This window comes from Entelurus aequoreus, linkage group LG14, assembly GCF_033978785.1.
Source record: "Entelurus aequoreus isolate RoL-2023_Sb linkage group LG14, RoL_Eaeq_v1.1, whole genome shotgun sequence".
In the NCBI taxonomy this organism is placed as follows: domain Eukaryota; kingdom Metazoa; phylum Chordata; class Actinopteri; order Syngnathiformes; family Syngnathidae; genus Entelurus; species Entelurus aequoreus.
This window is the reverse complement of record NC_084744.1, coordinates 34,679,322-34,694,616: the sequence shown is the minus strand read 5'-3', so window position 1 is coordinate 34,694,616 and position 15,295 is coordinate 34,679,322. Positions and strand designations below refer to the sequence as shown.

At 39.5% G+C, this 15,295-nt stretch overlaps 1 protein-coding gene across 2 annotated transcripts in view; it reads right to left on the bottom strand.

Moving 5' to 3' along the window:
• The window catches only part of LOC133664789 (trimethylguanosine synthase-like), a 50,633-nt gene that overhangs the window by 16,160 nt on the left and 19,178 nt on the right, over positions 1–15,295 (bottom strand). For both annotated transcript variants that reach the window (XM_062069700.1, XM_062069699.1), the window contains 7 exons: positions 14,961–15,059; positions 13,307–13,687; positions 11,092–11,212; positions 9,521–9,607; positions 7,013–7,178; positions 4,479–4,917; positions 1,430–1,582 (listed from right to left, as the gene is read on the bottom strand). In XM_062069700.1, the coding sequence (XP_061925684.1) occupies positions 1,430–1,582; positions 4,479–4,917; positions 7,013–7,178; positions 9,521–9,607; positions 11,092–11,212; positions 13,307–13,687; positions 14,961–15,059 (1,446 nt within the window). The remainder of the gene's footprint in view (positions 1–1,429; positions 1,583–4,478; positions 4,918–7,012; positions 7,179–9,520; positions 9,608–11,091; positions 11,213–13,306; positions 13,688–14,960; positions 15,060–15,295) is intronic.

Sequence of the window (15,295 nt, the reverse complement as noted above, 5' to 3'; positions counted from 1 at the left end):
ACTAGTATTAGCACCACTTCACTAGTATCAGCACCACTTCACTAGTATTAGCACCACTTCACTAGTATTAGCACCACTTCACTAGTATCAGCACCACTTCACTAGTATTAGCACCACTTCACTAGTATCAGCACCACTTCACTAGTATTAGCACCACTTCACTAGTATCAGCACCACTTCACTAGTATGAGCACCACTTCACTAGTATTAGCACCACTTCACTAGTATCAGCACCACTTCACTAGTATTAGCACCACTTCACTAGTATCAGCACCACTTCACTAGTATCAGCACCACTTCACTAGCACCACTTCACTAGTATTAGCACCACGTCACTAGTATTAGCACCACTTCACTAGTATCAGCACCACTTCACTAGTATTAGCACCACTTCACTAGCACCACTTCACTAGTATTAGCACCACTTCACTAGCACCACTTCACTAGTATTAGCACCACTTCACTACATGCTTGTGTGCACATCCACACTGAATGTTACCTTGGATTATGTTTAAAGGATGAAAACATTCCTCTAACATTGACCTCGGTCTAGTCAGGTTTACATTCCTCTAACATTGACCTCGGTCTAGTCAGGTTAACATTCCTCTAACACTGACCTCGGTCTAGTCAGGTTTACATTCCTCTAACATTGACCTCAGTCTAGTCAGGTTTACATTCCTCTAACACTGACCTCGGTCTAGTCAGGTTTACATTCCTCTAACATTGACCTCGGTCTAGTCAGGTTAACATTCCTCTAACACTGACCTCGGTCTAGTCAGGTTTACATTCCTCTAACACTGACCTTGGTCTAGTCAGGATAACATTCCTCTAACACTGACCTCGGTCTAGTCAGGTTAACATTCCTCTAACACTGACCTGGGCCTAGTCAGGTTAACATTCCTCTAACACTGACCTCGGTCTAGTCAGGTTAACATTCCTCTAACACTGATCTCGGTCTAGTCAGGTTAACATTCCTCTAACACTGACCTCGGTCTAGTCAAGTTAACATTCCTCTAACTGACCTCGGTCTAGTCAGGTTAACATTCCTCTAACACTGACCTCGGTCTAGTCAGGTTAACATTCCTCTAACACTGACCTCGGTCTAGTCAGGTTAACATTCCTCTAATACTGACCTCGGTCTAGTCAGGTTTACATTCCTCTAACACTGACCTGGGTCTAGTCAGGTTTAGATTCCTCTAACACTGACCTCGGTCTAGTCAGGTTTACATTCCTCTAACACTGACCTCGGTCTAGTCAGGTTAACATTCCTCTAACACGGACCTCGGTCTAGTCAGATTAACATTCCTCTAACACTGACCTCGGTCTAGTCAGGTTAACATTCCTCTAACACTGACCTCGGTCTAGTCAGGTTTACATTCCTCTAACACTGACCTCGGTCTAGTCAGGTTTACATTCCTCTAACACTGACCTCGGTCTAGTCGGATTCCTTGGTCGAAGCGGGAGAAGAGTCTGTAGCGCTGAGCCCAGTACTTGGCCAGACCTGGTTCTGATGCCATGTCTGCTGGGACCTGCTGCTGCTTATTGGCCCACTTCCTCTTCTTCTTCTTACACTTCCTGCCACCTTCAACACATTCACTCTGTCACCATACTACAGCACAACTGTCAACACATTCACTCTGTCACCATACTACAACACAACTGTCAACACATTCACTCTGTCACCATACTACAGCACAACTGTCAACACATTCACTCTGTCACCATACTACAACACAACTGTCAACACATTCACTCTGTCACCATACTACAGCACAACTGTCAACACATTCACTCTGTCACCATACTACAGCACAACTGTCACAACCTTCACTCTGTCACCATACTACAGCACAACTATCAACACATTCACTCTCTCACCATACTACAGCACAACTATCAACACATTCACTCTGTCACCATACTACAGCACAACTGTCAACACATTCACTCTGTCACCATACCACAGCACAACAGTCAACACATTCACTCTGTCACCATACCACAGCACAACATCAACACATTCACTCTGTCACCATACTACAGCACAACTATCAACACATTCACTCTGTCACCATACTACAGCACAACTATCAACACATTCACTCTGTCACCATACTACAGCACAACTGTCAACACATTCACTCTGTCACCATACTACAGCACAACTGTCAACACATTCACTCTGTCACCATACTACAGCACAACTGTCAACACATTCACTCTGTCACCATACTACAGCACAACTGTCAATACATTCACTCTGTCACCATACTACAGCACAACTGTCAACACATTCACTCTGTCACCATACTACAGCACAACTGTCACAACCTTCACTCTGTCACCATACTACAGCACAACTATCAACACATTCACTCTCTCACCATACTACAGCACAACTATCAACACATTCACTCTGTCACCATACTACAGCACAACTGTCAACACATTCACTCTGTCACCATACTACAGCACAACAGTCAACACATTCACTCTGTCACCATACCACAGCACAACATCAACACATTCACTCTGTCACCATACTACAGCACAACTGTCAACACATTCACTCTGTCACCATACTACAGCACAACTATCAACACATTCACTCTGTCACCATACTACAGCACAACTGTCAACACATTCACTCTGTCACCATACTACAGCACAACTATCAACACATTCACTCTGTCACCATACTACAGCACAACTGTCAACACATTCACTCTGTCACCATACTACAGCACAACAGTCAACACATTCACTCTGTCACCATACTACAGCACAACTGTCAACACATTCACTCTGTCACCATACTACAGCACGACTGTCAACACATTCACTCCGTCACCATACTACAGCACAACTGTCAACACATTCACTCTGTCACCATACTACAGCACAACTGTCAACACTTTCACTCCGTCACCATACTACAGCCCAACTGTCACAACCGTCACACTGTCACCATACTACAGCACAACTGTCAACACATTCACTCTGTCACCATACTACAGCACAACTGTCAACACATTCACTCTGTCACCATACTACAGCACAACTGTCAACACATTCACTCTGTCACCATACTACAGCACAACTGTCAACACATTCACTCTGTCACCATACCACAGCACAACTATCAACACATTCACTCTGTCACCATACTACAGCACAACTGTCACAACCTTCACTGTTCAACTTTTAAACCCAGCTGCGATACGTACAACTGCAGCGATATCAGTCTCATTATTATCATGATTATTATTGTTGTTATTGTTATGATTATTATTGTTGTTAGTATCATGATTATTACTGTTGTTACTATCATGATTATTATTGTTGTTATTATTATCATCAATATAATTGTTATTATTATGATTATTATTGTTGTTAATATTATGATTATTATTGTTGTTATTATTATGATTATTAATGTTGTTGTTATTATGATTATTAATGTTGTTAGTATGATTATTATTGTTATTATTATAATTACTATTTGTATTTTTATGAGAACTATTATTTTTATTATTATGATTATTATTGTTGTTATTATGATTATTGTTGTTATGATTATTATTGTTATTATTATAATTATTATTGTTGTTTCTATTATGATTATTAATGTTGTTATCATTATGATTATTATTGTTATTATTATAATTACTATTTGTATTTTTATGATTAATATTGTTTTTGTTATTATGATTATTAATGTTATTATTAACATGATTACTATTGCTGTTATGATTATTATTGTTATCGTGATTATTATTGTTATTATGATATTGTTGTTATCATTATGACTATTGTTATTATTATTATGATTACTATTGTTATTATATTACTATTGTTATTGTTATGATTATTGTTGTTATGATTATCATTGTTATTATTATTATTATGAATACTATTGTTATTATTATGATTACTATTATTATTATTGTTGTTATTATTGTTATGATTATTATGATTACTATTATTGTTATTATTATGATTACTATTATTGTTATTATCATGATTATTATTGTTATTATGATTATTATTATTATTATGAATACTATTGTTATTATTATGATTATTATTATTATAATTATTATGATAACTATTGTTATTATTATGATTACTATTGTTATTATCATGATTATTATTGTTATTATGATTATTATTATTATGACTACTATTGTTGTTATTATGATTACTACTGTTATTATAATTATGATTTTATTATTATGATTAATATTGTTGTTATTATTATTACTATTGTTGTTATTATTATAATTATGATCGTTATTATGATTACTATTGTGATTACTATTTTTATTATTATTATTACTATTGTTATTGTAATTATAATTGTTATTATTATGATTACTATTATGATTATTATTGTTGTTATTATTATAATAACTATTGTGGTTATTGTGATTACTATTGTCATTTTGAAGATTATTGTTGTGATGATTATTACTCACCACCATTGACAGCAGGTGTGTGGGGTATCTGCACAGCTTCTAAGTGTGGATGAGATGTTCCTTCATCAAGAAGAGGAGGAAGGACACTTTTTCCTTCACACTCCTCAGGGTCCAAGGAGCTGCTACTTCTCTCCTGGTCTTGTGGGGACACATCAGAGTGTGACACCTTCCTCTCCTGGTCTTGTGGGGACACATCAGAGTGTGACACATTCATCTCCTGGTCTTGTGGGGACACATCAGAGTGTGACACCTTCCTCTCCTGGTCTTGTGCGGACACATCAGAGTGTGACACCTTCCTCTCCTGGTCTTGTGGGGACACATCAGAGTGTGACACCTTCATCTCCTGGTCTTGTGGGGACACATCAGAGTGTGACACCTTCATCTCCTCACGTGACGAGCTCTGATCTTCATGCTCTATGTTCTCAAGGAAGTCACGCACCTGTGAAAAGATGTTTGTTTACTTCTGCAAACTACATTCTCTCAAGTTAGAAACATGTTGGCATTACATTCAAAGTCAAATTATAATAATAATAATAATAATACTAATAATAATAATAATAATAATGTATGATTGTCTCAGAATGATTGTCAACCTTAGGCAAAATCCCAAAAAAGTGCAGTTTTGCCTTCATTAGTTTCACCACCTGCTGCTGCCACTAATCTAGCCCCTTTGTATGTACCTGCTCTGTCCTATGTTGGCTCTACACAACACTTGACCTTTGTTAGGCTATGTGCTAAGTACTAACTTTGTATGTTCTGCTGCTTCTGGTCCTTCTGTCCTTTGTTAGGCTATGTGCTAAGTACTAACTTTTTATGTTGTCTGGATTTAAGACTTCTGCTACTTCCTGTCCTTCTGCATCCTGACAACACAACCACCCAGACATGGTCTTGGTATTGTCAGGGCATTCAACTGTCTGGTTTGTCTGCACATCTAGTCTTAGTCTTAGATTGGTCACATCTAGTCTTAGACTCCAGAATAATGTAGTCTTGGATTTAGATTGGTCACATCTAACACTGGATGTGACCAATCTAAGTCTAAGACTAGATGTGACCAATCTAAGTCTAACACTAGATGTGACCAATCTAAGTCTAACACTAGATGTGACCAATCTAAGTCTAACACTAGATGTGACCAATCTAAGTCTAAGACTAGATGTGACCAATCTAAGTCTAAGACTAGATGTGACCAATCTAAGTCTAACACTAGATGTGACCAATCTAAGTCTAAGACTAGATGTGATCAATCTAAGTCTAAGACTAGATGTGACCGATCTAAGTCTAAGACGAGATATGATCAATCTAAGACTAAGACTAGCTATGACCAATCTAAGTCTAAGACTAGATGTGATCAATCTAAGTCTAAGACTAGATGTGACCGATCTAAGTCTAACACTAGATGTGACCAATCTAAGTCTAACACTAGATGTGACCAATCTAAGTCTAAGACTAGATGTGACCGATCTAAGTCTAAGACTAGATGTGATCAATCTAAGTCTAAGACTAGATGTGACCGATCTAAGTCTAAGACTAGATGTGACCAATCTAAGTCTACGACTAGATGTGACCAATCTAAGTCTAACACTAGATGTGACCAATCTAAGTCTAAGACTAGATGTGACCAATCTAAGTCTAAGACTAGATGTGACCAATCTAAGTCTAACACTAGATGTGACCAATCTAAGTCTAAGACTAGATGTGACCAATCTAAGTCTAACACTAGATGTGATCAATCTAAGTCTAAAACTAGATGTGACCGATCTAAGTCTAAGACGAGATATGATCAATCTAAGACTAAGACTAGCTATGACCAATCTAAGTCTAAGACTAGATGTGATCAATCTAAGTCTAAGACTAGATGTGACCGATCTAAGTCTAACACTAGATGTGACCAATCTAAGTCTAACACTAGATGTGACCAATCTAAGTCTAAGACTAGATGTGACCAATCTAAGTCTAAGACTAGATGTGATCAATCTAAGTCTAAGTCTAGATGTGACCGATCTAAGTCTAAGACGAGATATGATCAATCTAAGACTAAGACGAGATGTGACCAATCTAAGTCTAAGACTAGATGTGACCGATCTAAGTCTAACACTAGATGTGACCAATCTAAGTCTAACACTAGATGTGACCAATCTAAGTCAAAGACTAGATGTGACCAATCTAAGTCTAGGACTAGATGTGACCAATCTAAGTCTAAGACTAGAAGTGACCAATCTAAGTCTAAGACTAGATTAGAAGTCCAGGAGTATGAACAGGGAATACCAAGACCTGGAGGAATGCGAACATCCATAGACACTCTGTAAGACTATTTCAGGGACAAGAACCCTTATAACCCTTAGGCCTGGGGGACCATGTTGTTACTAGAACAAGAGCCAAGCAGTGTGGACTATGGAGAAAAGCAACATAGTTACGTAACACCACTAGCTGCTTCAAAGACCTAAGAGAGGTTAAAGGCTAGTTTGGACTCTGATTCCAATCACTTGTATTGATCATCGACTATATTTGTAAGGCGGTCACTTCCCCGGTCTTACCTTGTGAAGGGTGCTGCAGCACTGTGGCTGTGTCAGGTCCTCCTGGTCCTCCTGGTCCTCTGTGAACCTGATGTGTTGGTTGATGTTGTTGCCGCCTTTCTTGGAGCACCATCGCCTCCATCGCTTCTGGCCTGGAACGTCTTTGAAGTCGAACACATTGTCAAACCTGAGACACAAGGAGAGGATTCTAAGTGATGGACTAGAACTGGGGATTTGTGGAGTCTAAGTGATGGACTGGGTCAGGGTTAGAACCGTGGAATTGTGGATTCTAAGAGATGGACTGGGTTAGGGTTGGAACCGTGAAATTGTGGATTCTAAGTCATAGGCTGGGTTAGGGTTGGAACCGTGGATTTGTGGATTCTAAGTGATAGACTGGGTTAGGGTTGGAACCGTGGATTTGTGGATTCTAAGTGATAGACTGGGTTAGGGTTGGAACCGTGGATTTGTGGATTCTAAGTGATAGACTGGGTTAGGGTTGGAACCGTGGAATTGTGGATTCTAAGTGATAGACTGGGTCAGGGTTGGAACCGTGGATTTGTGGATTCTAAGTGATGGACTGTGTCAGGGTTAGAACCGTGAAATTGTGGATTCTAAGTGATAGACTGGGTCAGGGTTAGAACCGTGAAATTGTGGATTCTAAGTGATAGACTGGGTCAGGGTTGGAACCGTGGATTTGTGGATTCTAAGTGATAGACTGGGTCAGGGTTGGAACCGTGGAATTGTGGATTCTAAGTGATAGACTGGGTCAGGGTTGGAACCGTGGAATTGTGGATTCTAAGTGATAGACTGGGTTAGGGTTGGAACCGTGGATTTGTGGATTCTAAGTGATAGACTGGGTCAGGGTTGGAACCGTGGATTTGTGGATTCTAAGTGATGGACTGGGTCAGGGTTAGAACCGTGGAATTGTGGATTCTAAGTGATAGACTGGGTCAGGGTTGGAACCGTGGAATTGTGGATTCTAAGTGATGGACTGGGTCAGGGTTGGAACCGTGGATTCTAAGTGATAGACTGGGTTAGGGTTGGAACCGTGGAATTGTGGATTCTAAGTGATAGACTGGGTCAGGGTTGGAACCGTGGATTTGTGGATTCTAAGTGATAGACTGGGTTAGGGTTGGAACCGTGGATTTGTGGATTCTAAGTGATGGACTGGGTCAGGGTTAGAACTGTGGAATTGTGGATTCTAAGTGATAGACTGGGTCAGGGTTGGAACCGTGGAATTGTGGATTCTAAGTGATGGACTGGGTCAGGGTTGGAACCGTGGATTCTAAGTGATAGACTGGGTTAGGGTTGGAACCGTGGAATTGTGGATTCTAAGTGATAGACTGGGTCAGGGTTGGAACCGTGGATTTGTGGATTCTAAGTGATGGACTGGGTTAGGGTTAGAATTGTGGATTGTAAGTGATGGACTGGGTTAGGGTTAGAATTGTAGATTCTAAGTGATAGACTGGGTCAGGGTTGGAACCGTGGATTTGTGGATTCTAAGTGATGGACTGGGTTAGGGTTGGAACCGTGGCTTTGTGGAGTCTAAGTGATGGACTGGGTCAGGGTTGGAACTGTGGATTTGTGGAGTCTAAGTGATGGACTGGGTCAGGGTTGGAACGGTGGATTTGTGGATTCTAAGTGATAGACTGGGTCAGGGTTGGAACCGTGGAATTGTGGAGTCTAAGTGATAGACTGGGTCAGGGTTGGAACCGTGGATTTGTGGATTCTAAGTGATGGACTGGGTTAGGGTTGGAACCGTGGCTTTGTGGAGTCTAAGTGATGGACTGGGTCAGGGTTGGAACTGTGGATTTGTGGAGTCTAAGTGATGGACTGGGTCAGGGTTGGAACCGTGGATTTGTGGATTCTAAGTGATAGACTGGGTCAGGGTTGGAACCGTGGAATTGTGGAGTCTAAGTGATAGACTGGGTCAGGGTTGGAACCGTGGATTTGTGGATTCTAAGTGATGGACTGGGTTAGGGTTGGAACCGTGGCTTTGTGGAGTCTAAGTGATGGACTGGGTCAGGGTTGGAACCGTGGATTTGTGGAGTCTAAGTGATGGACTGGGTCAGGGTTGGAACCGTGGAATTGTGGAGTCTAAGTGATAGACTGGGTCAGGGTTGGAACCGTGGGATTGTGGATTCTAAGTGATAGACTGGGTCAGGGTTGGAACCGTGGATTTGTGGAGTTTAAGTGATGGACTGGGTCAGGGTTGGAACCGTGGAATTGTGGATTCTAAGTGATAGACTGGGTCAGGGTTGGAACCGTGGATTTGTGGATTCTAAGTGATGGACTGGGTTAGGGTTGGAACCGTGGAATTCTAAGTGATGGACTGGGTTAGGGTTGGAACCGTGGAATTGTGGATTCTAAGTGATGGACTCGGTCAGGGTTGGGACCGTGGATTTGTGGATTCTAAGTGATGGACTGGGTTAGGGTTGGAATTGTGGATTCTAAGTGATGGACTGGGTTAGGGTTAGAATTGTGGATTCTAAGTTATGGACTGGAATGGAGGAGACTGCTCAGACTCACATAGATTGTGGATTGTGTTTGAGTCCAAGTTTCTTCCAGGCTTCATCACGTGACAGATGAGGCGTCTCCTCGGCATCAAGTTCATGACTGCAAGACAACAGGAGATTATACATTCATGAAGTGTGTATGTGCTGGATAAGGTGATGTGTGTTTGTGCTGGATAAGATGATGTGTGTATGTGCTGGATAAGGTGATGTGTGTATGTGCTGGATAAGATGATGTGTGTATGTGGTGGATAAGATGATGTGTGTATGTGGTGGATAAGATGATGTGTGTATGTGGTGGATAAGATGATGTGTGTATGTGCTGGATAAGAAGATGTGTGTATGTGGTGGATAAGATGATGTGTGTATGTGCTGGATAAGATGATGTGTGTATGTGCTGGATAAGATGATGTGTGTATGTGGTGGATAAGATGATGTGTGTATGTGGTGGATAAGATGATGTGTGTATGTGCTGGATAAGAAGATGTGTGTATGTGCTTGATAAGATGATGTGTGTATGTGGTGGATAAGATGATGTGTGTATGTGCTGGATAAGATGATGTGTGTATGTGCTGGATAAGATGATGTATGTATGTGGTGGATAAGATGATGTGTGTATGTGGTGGATAAGATGATGTGTGTATGTGCTGGATAAGATGATGTGTGTATGTGCTGGATAAGATGATGTGTGTATGTGCTGGATAAGATGATGTGTGTATGTGCTGGATAATATGATGTGTGTATGTGCTGGATAAGGTGATGTGTGTATGTGCTGGACAAGGTGATGTGTGTATGTGGTGGATAAGATGATGTGTGCTGGATAAGATGATGTGTGTATGTGCTGGATAAGATGATGTGTGTATGTGGTGGATAAAGTGATGTGTGTATGTGCTGGATAAGATGATGTGTGTATGTGGTGGATAAGATGATGTGTGTATGTGCTGGATAAGATGATGTGTGTATGTGCTGGATAAGGTGATGTGTGTATGTGCTGGACAAGGTGATGTGTGTATGTGCTGGATAAGATGATGTGTGTATGTGGTGGATAAGATGATGTGTGTATGTGCTGGACAAGGTGATATGTGTATGTGCTGGATAAGATGATGTGTGTATGTGGTGGATAAGGTGATGTGTGTATGTGGTGAATAATGTGATGTGTGTATGTGGTGGATAAGGTGATGTGTGTATGTGGTGGATAAGATGATGTGTGCTGGATAAGATGATGTGTGTATGTGCTGGATAAGATGATGTGTGTATGTGGTGGATAAAGTGATGTGTGTATGTGCTGGATAAGATGATGTGTGTATGTGGTGGATAAGATGATGTGTGTATGTGCTGGATAAGATGATGTGTGTATGTGCTGGATAAGATGATGTGTGTATGTGCTGGATAAGATGATGTGTGTATGTGGTGGATAAGATTATGTGTGTATGTGGTGGATAAGATGATGTGTGTATGTGGTGGATAAGATGATGTGTGTATGTGCTGGATAAGATGATGTGTGTATGTGCTGGATAAGATGATGTGTGTATGTGGTGGATAAGGTGATGTGTGTATGTGGTGGATAAGGTGATGTGTTGAAGTCACCTGCGTTTGACCTTGGCATGTCCTCTTGAGGGACCTTCATCTCCACCATCATCCTCATGGTCACCATTGAACATTCTGGAAGTCACTGTTTGGCTGGTGCTGCCAGCCGCTAGTCGGGAGTCTGAAGTACATCAAACATCAAGTTGACTTGGCTGGTGCTGCCAGCAGCTAGTCGGGAGTCTGAAGTACATCAAACATCAAGTTGACTTGGCTGGTGCTGCCAGCAGCTAGTCGGGAGTCTGAAGTACATCAAACATCAAGTGGACTCGGCTGGTGCTGCCAGCAGCTAGTCGGGAGTCTGAAGTACATCAAACATGAAGTTGACTTGGCTGGTGCTGCCAGCAGCTAGTCGGGAGTCTGAAGTACATCAAACATCAAGTTGACTTGGCTGGTGCTGCCAGCAGCTAGTCGGGAGTCTGAAGTACATCAAACATCAAGTTGACTTGGCTGGTGCTGCCAGCAACTAGTCGGGAGTCTAAAGTACATCAAACATCAAGTTGACTTGGCTGGTGCTGCCAGCAGCTAGTCGGGAGTCTGAAGTACATCAAACATGAAGTTGACTTGGCTGGTGCTGCCAGCAGCTAGTCGGGAGTCTGAAGTACATCAAACATCAAGTTGACTTGGCTGGTGCTGCCAGCAGCTAGTCGGGAGTCTGAAGTACATCAAACATGAAGTTGACTTGGCTGGTGCTGCCAGCAGCTAGTCGGGAGTCTGAAGTACACCGAACATCATGTTCACTTGGCTGGTACCATGGCCTTAATACCGTGGTAATACCATACCGTGGCCTTAATACCGTGGTAATATCATACTGTGGCCTTAATACCGTGGTAATATCGTACCGTGGCCTTAATACCGTGGTAATATCGTACCGTGGCCTTAATACCGTGGTAATATCATACCGTGGCCTTAATACCATGGTAATATCATACCGTGGCCTTAATACCGTGGTAATATCATATTGTGGCCTTAATACAGTGGTAATATCATACCGTGGCCTTAATACCGTGGTAATATCATACCGTGGCCTTAATACCGTGGTAATATCATACTGTGGCCTTAATACCGTGGTAATATCATATTGTGGGCCTTAATACCGTGGTAATATCGTACTGTGGCCTTAATACCGTGGTAATATCATACTGTGGCCTTAATACCGTGGTAATATCGTACCGTGGTCTAAATACCATGGTAATATCATACTGTGGCCTTAACCGTGGTAATATCGTACCGTGGCCTTAATACCGTGGTAATATCATACTGTGGCCTTAATACCGTGGTAATATCATACCGTGGCCTTAATACCGTGGTAATATCATACAGTGGCCTTAATACCGTGGTAATATCGTACCGTGGCCTTAATACCGTGGTAATATCATACCGTGGCCTTAATACCGTGGTAATATCATACCGTGGCCTTAATACCGTGGTAATATCGTACCGTGGCCTTAATACCGTGGTAATACCATACCGTGGCCTTAATACCGTGGTAATATCGTACAGAGGCCTTAATACCGTGGTAATATCATACCGTGGACTTAATACCGTGGTAATATCATACCGTGGCCTTAATACCGTGGTAATATCATACCGTGGTAATATCATACCGTGGCCTTAATACCGTGGCCTTAATACCGTGGTAATATCATACCGTGGTAATATCGTACCGTGTCCTTAATACCGTGGTAATATCATACCGTGGCCTTAATACCGTGGTAATATCATACCGTGGCCTTAATACCATGGTAATATCATACTGTGGCCTTAATACCGTGGTAATATCGTACCGTGGCCTTAATACCGTGGTAATATCATACCGTGGCCTTAATACCGTGGTAATATCGTACCGAGGCCTTAATACCGTGGTAATATCATACCGTGGACTTAATACCGTGGTAATATCATACCGTGGCCTTAATACCGTGGTAATATCATACCGTGGCCTTAATACCGTGGTAATATCATACCGTGGTCTTAATACCGTGGTAATATCGTACCGTGTCCTTAATACCGTGGTAATATCATACCGTGGCCTTAATACCGTGGTAATATCATACCGTGGCCTTAATACCGTGGTAATATCATACCGTGGTCTTAATACCGTGGTAATATCGTACCGTGGCCTTAATACTGTGCTAATATCGTACAGTGGGAGTCATAAATATGGCTCAAGGACTACTACTACTAATAATGGTAATGGTATGTGTAAGTCACTGACCTGTAGGCTGGGTAGCTTCCTGCTGAGAGGAAACATCCGACTTCTTGCCACAATCTCCTGCATCACAGGGCTGATCAGACCTGGGCTGGTGTGGAAGGACGTGGGTAGCAACTTGAGGCCATCTTGTTTGAGAGTCAGGTGAGTGTAAAGAGCAGTTGTGTTCTAGAAGAAGGTTGAAGTCTTTCTCTGACGTTGCCTCACAGGTCCATCCCTGTGCTGCCCAGTAGGAGTACTGCTCCCAGTACAGGTAGTAGGTGTCTGTGGCGTGCTGGTCCCAGGTGGTCTTGGTGCTGGGATGGTCCCAAGGAGCCACTTGGGAACCTTCTGAAGACCCATGCTTGTCCTGCCAGCTGCTCCACAGCAGACCTTCACCCTGTTGGGCTGCAGCACACAAGACAACAGCTCATTTTATTGTCCTCTTCAATATATATATATATATATATATATATATATATATATATATATATATATATATATATATATATATATATATATATATATATAAAAATATATATATATATATTTTTTTTAAATATTACTTTTTCAATTAAAAAAGTCTATATTTTTTATCATTGTAATATATAAGATCAGATTTCTTTAAATAAAAAATAATTTAATAAACAATATTAAAATATATATTTATTTTTATTTGATATGTATATCAATTATATTATATATATTTGCAAACATTATTTTGTAGTTATTATTTTCAATTAAAAACTGTTTTTATTTTTTATTATTGTAAATATATCTAAATGATAAAAAAAATTTAAAAATGTGTTTTATTTTTTATATGTATATATATACACATTAGGGCTGCAACAACTAATCAATTAAATTGATTAAAATCGATTATAAAAATAGTTGCCGATTAATTTAGTCATCGATTCGTTGGATCTATGCTACGCGCATGCGCAGAAGCTTTTTTTAAATAAAAATTTAAAAAAAAAAAACAACCTTTTTTTTTTTTAATAAACCTTTATTTATAAACTGCAACATGTATATATATTTATATATGTATATTTATATATATGGAAAAATAATAATTATGAAAAATAATATCAAAAATATATATACATATATTTTAAAATGTTATTAATTTTTAAAAAATCTGATTTTATTTTATATATGTATATATATATAATACAAATATTTAAAAAATATATCTATAAATATATTTTAAAATGTTACTAATTTTAAAAAATCTGATTTTATTTTATATATATATAAAATCTAATTTTTTAAATTAATAACATTTTAAAATATATGTATATATTTTTTTTAATATTATTTTATTAATTAAAAAAATTCTGATTTTATTTTATATATATATAAATAAAATCTGATTTTTTTAAATTAATATTCTAAAATATATGTTGTTGTTTTTTTAAATATTATTTTTCGTAATATTTATTATTTTTCAATATATATAAAAATATATATATATATATATAAATATATGTTTAAATTAAAACTGAAAAAAACAAAACAGTTTTCATCACACACACAAATATATGATATAATAAAACTTTTTATTGGACAAAGTATTAATATATATAAAAAACAATATTTCAAAAAATATCTATTTTTATACATCATTTTAATACTATTAATAGTTTGTTACATAGTTGTGTGGTTTTGTGCTATATTTTACCCCAGTAGGCCTGCCAGCCTTCATGGTGATCACACAGGGTCTCCAAATGTTCCCCCAGGGTCTCCGTCTCCAGTTCTTCCTCCACACCGTTCCTGTCGTCTGTGCAAGCAATCAAATCACTTTTTATTCACTTGGAGTAACTCCTGCTTCATGTTCACATAGACTGCACAATGCTGCTGGTGTAACTCCTGCTTCATGTTCACATAGACTGCACAATGCTGCTGGTGTAACTCCTGCTTCATGTTCACATAGACTGCACAATGCTGCTGGTGTAACTCCTGCTTCATGTTCACATAGACTGCACAATGCTGCTGTTTATGTGGATATTTACAACT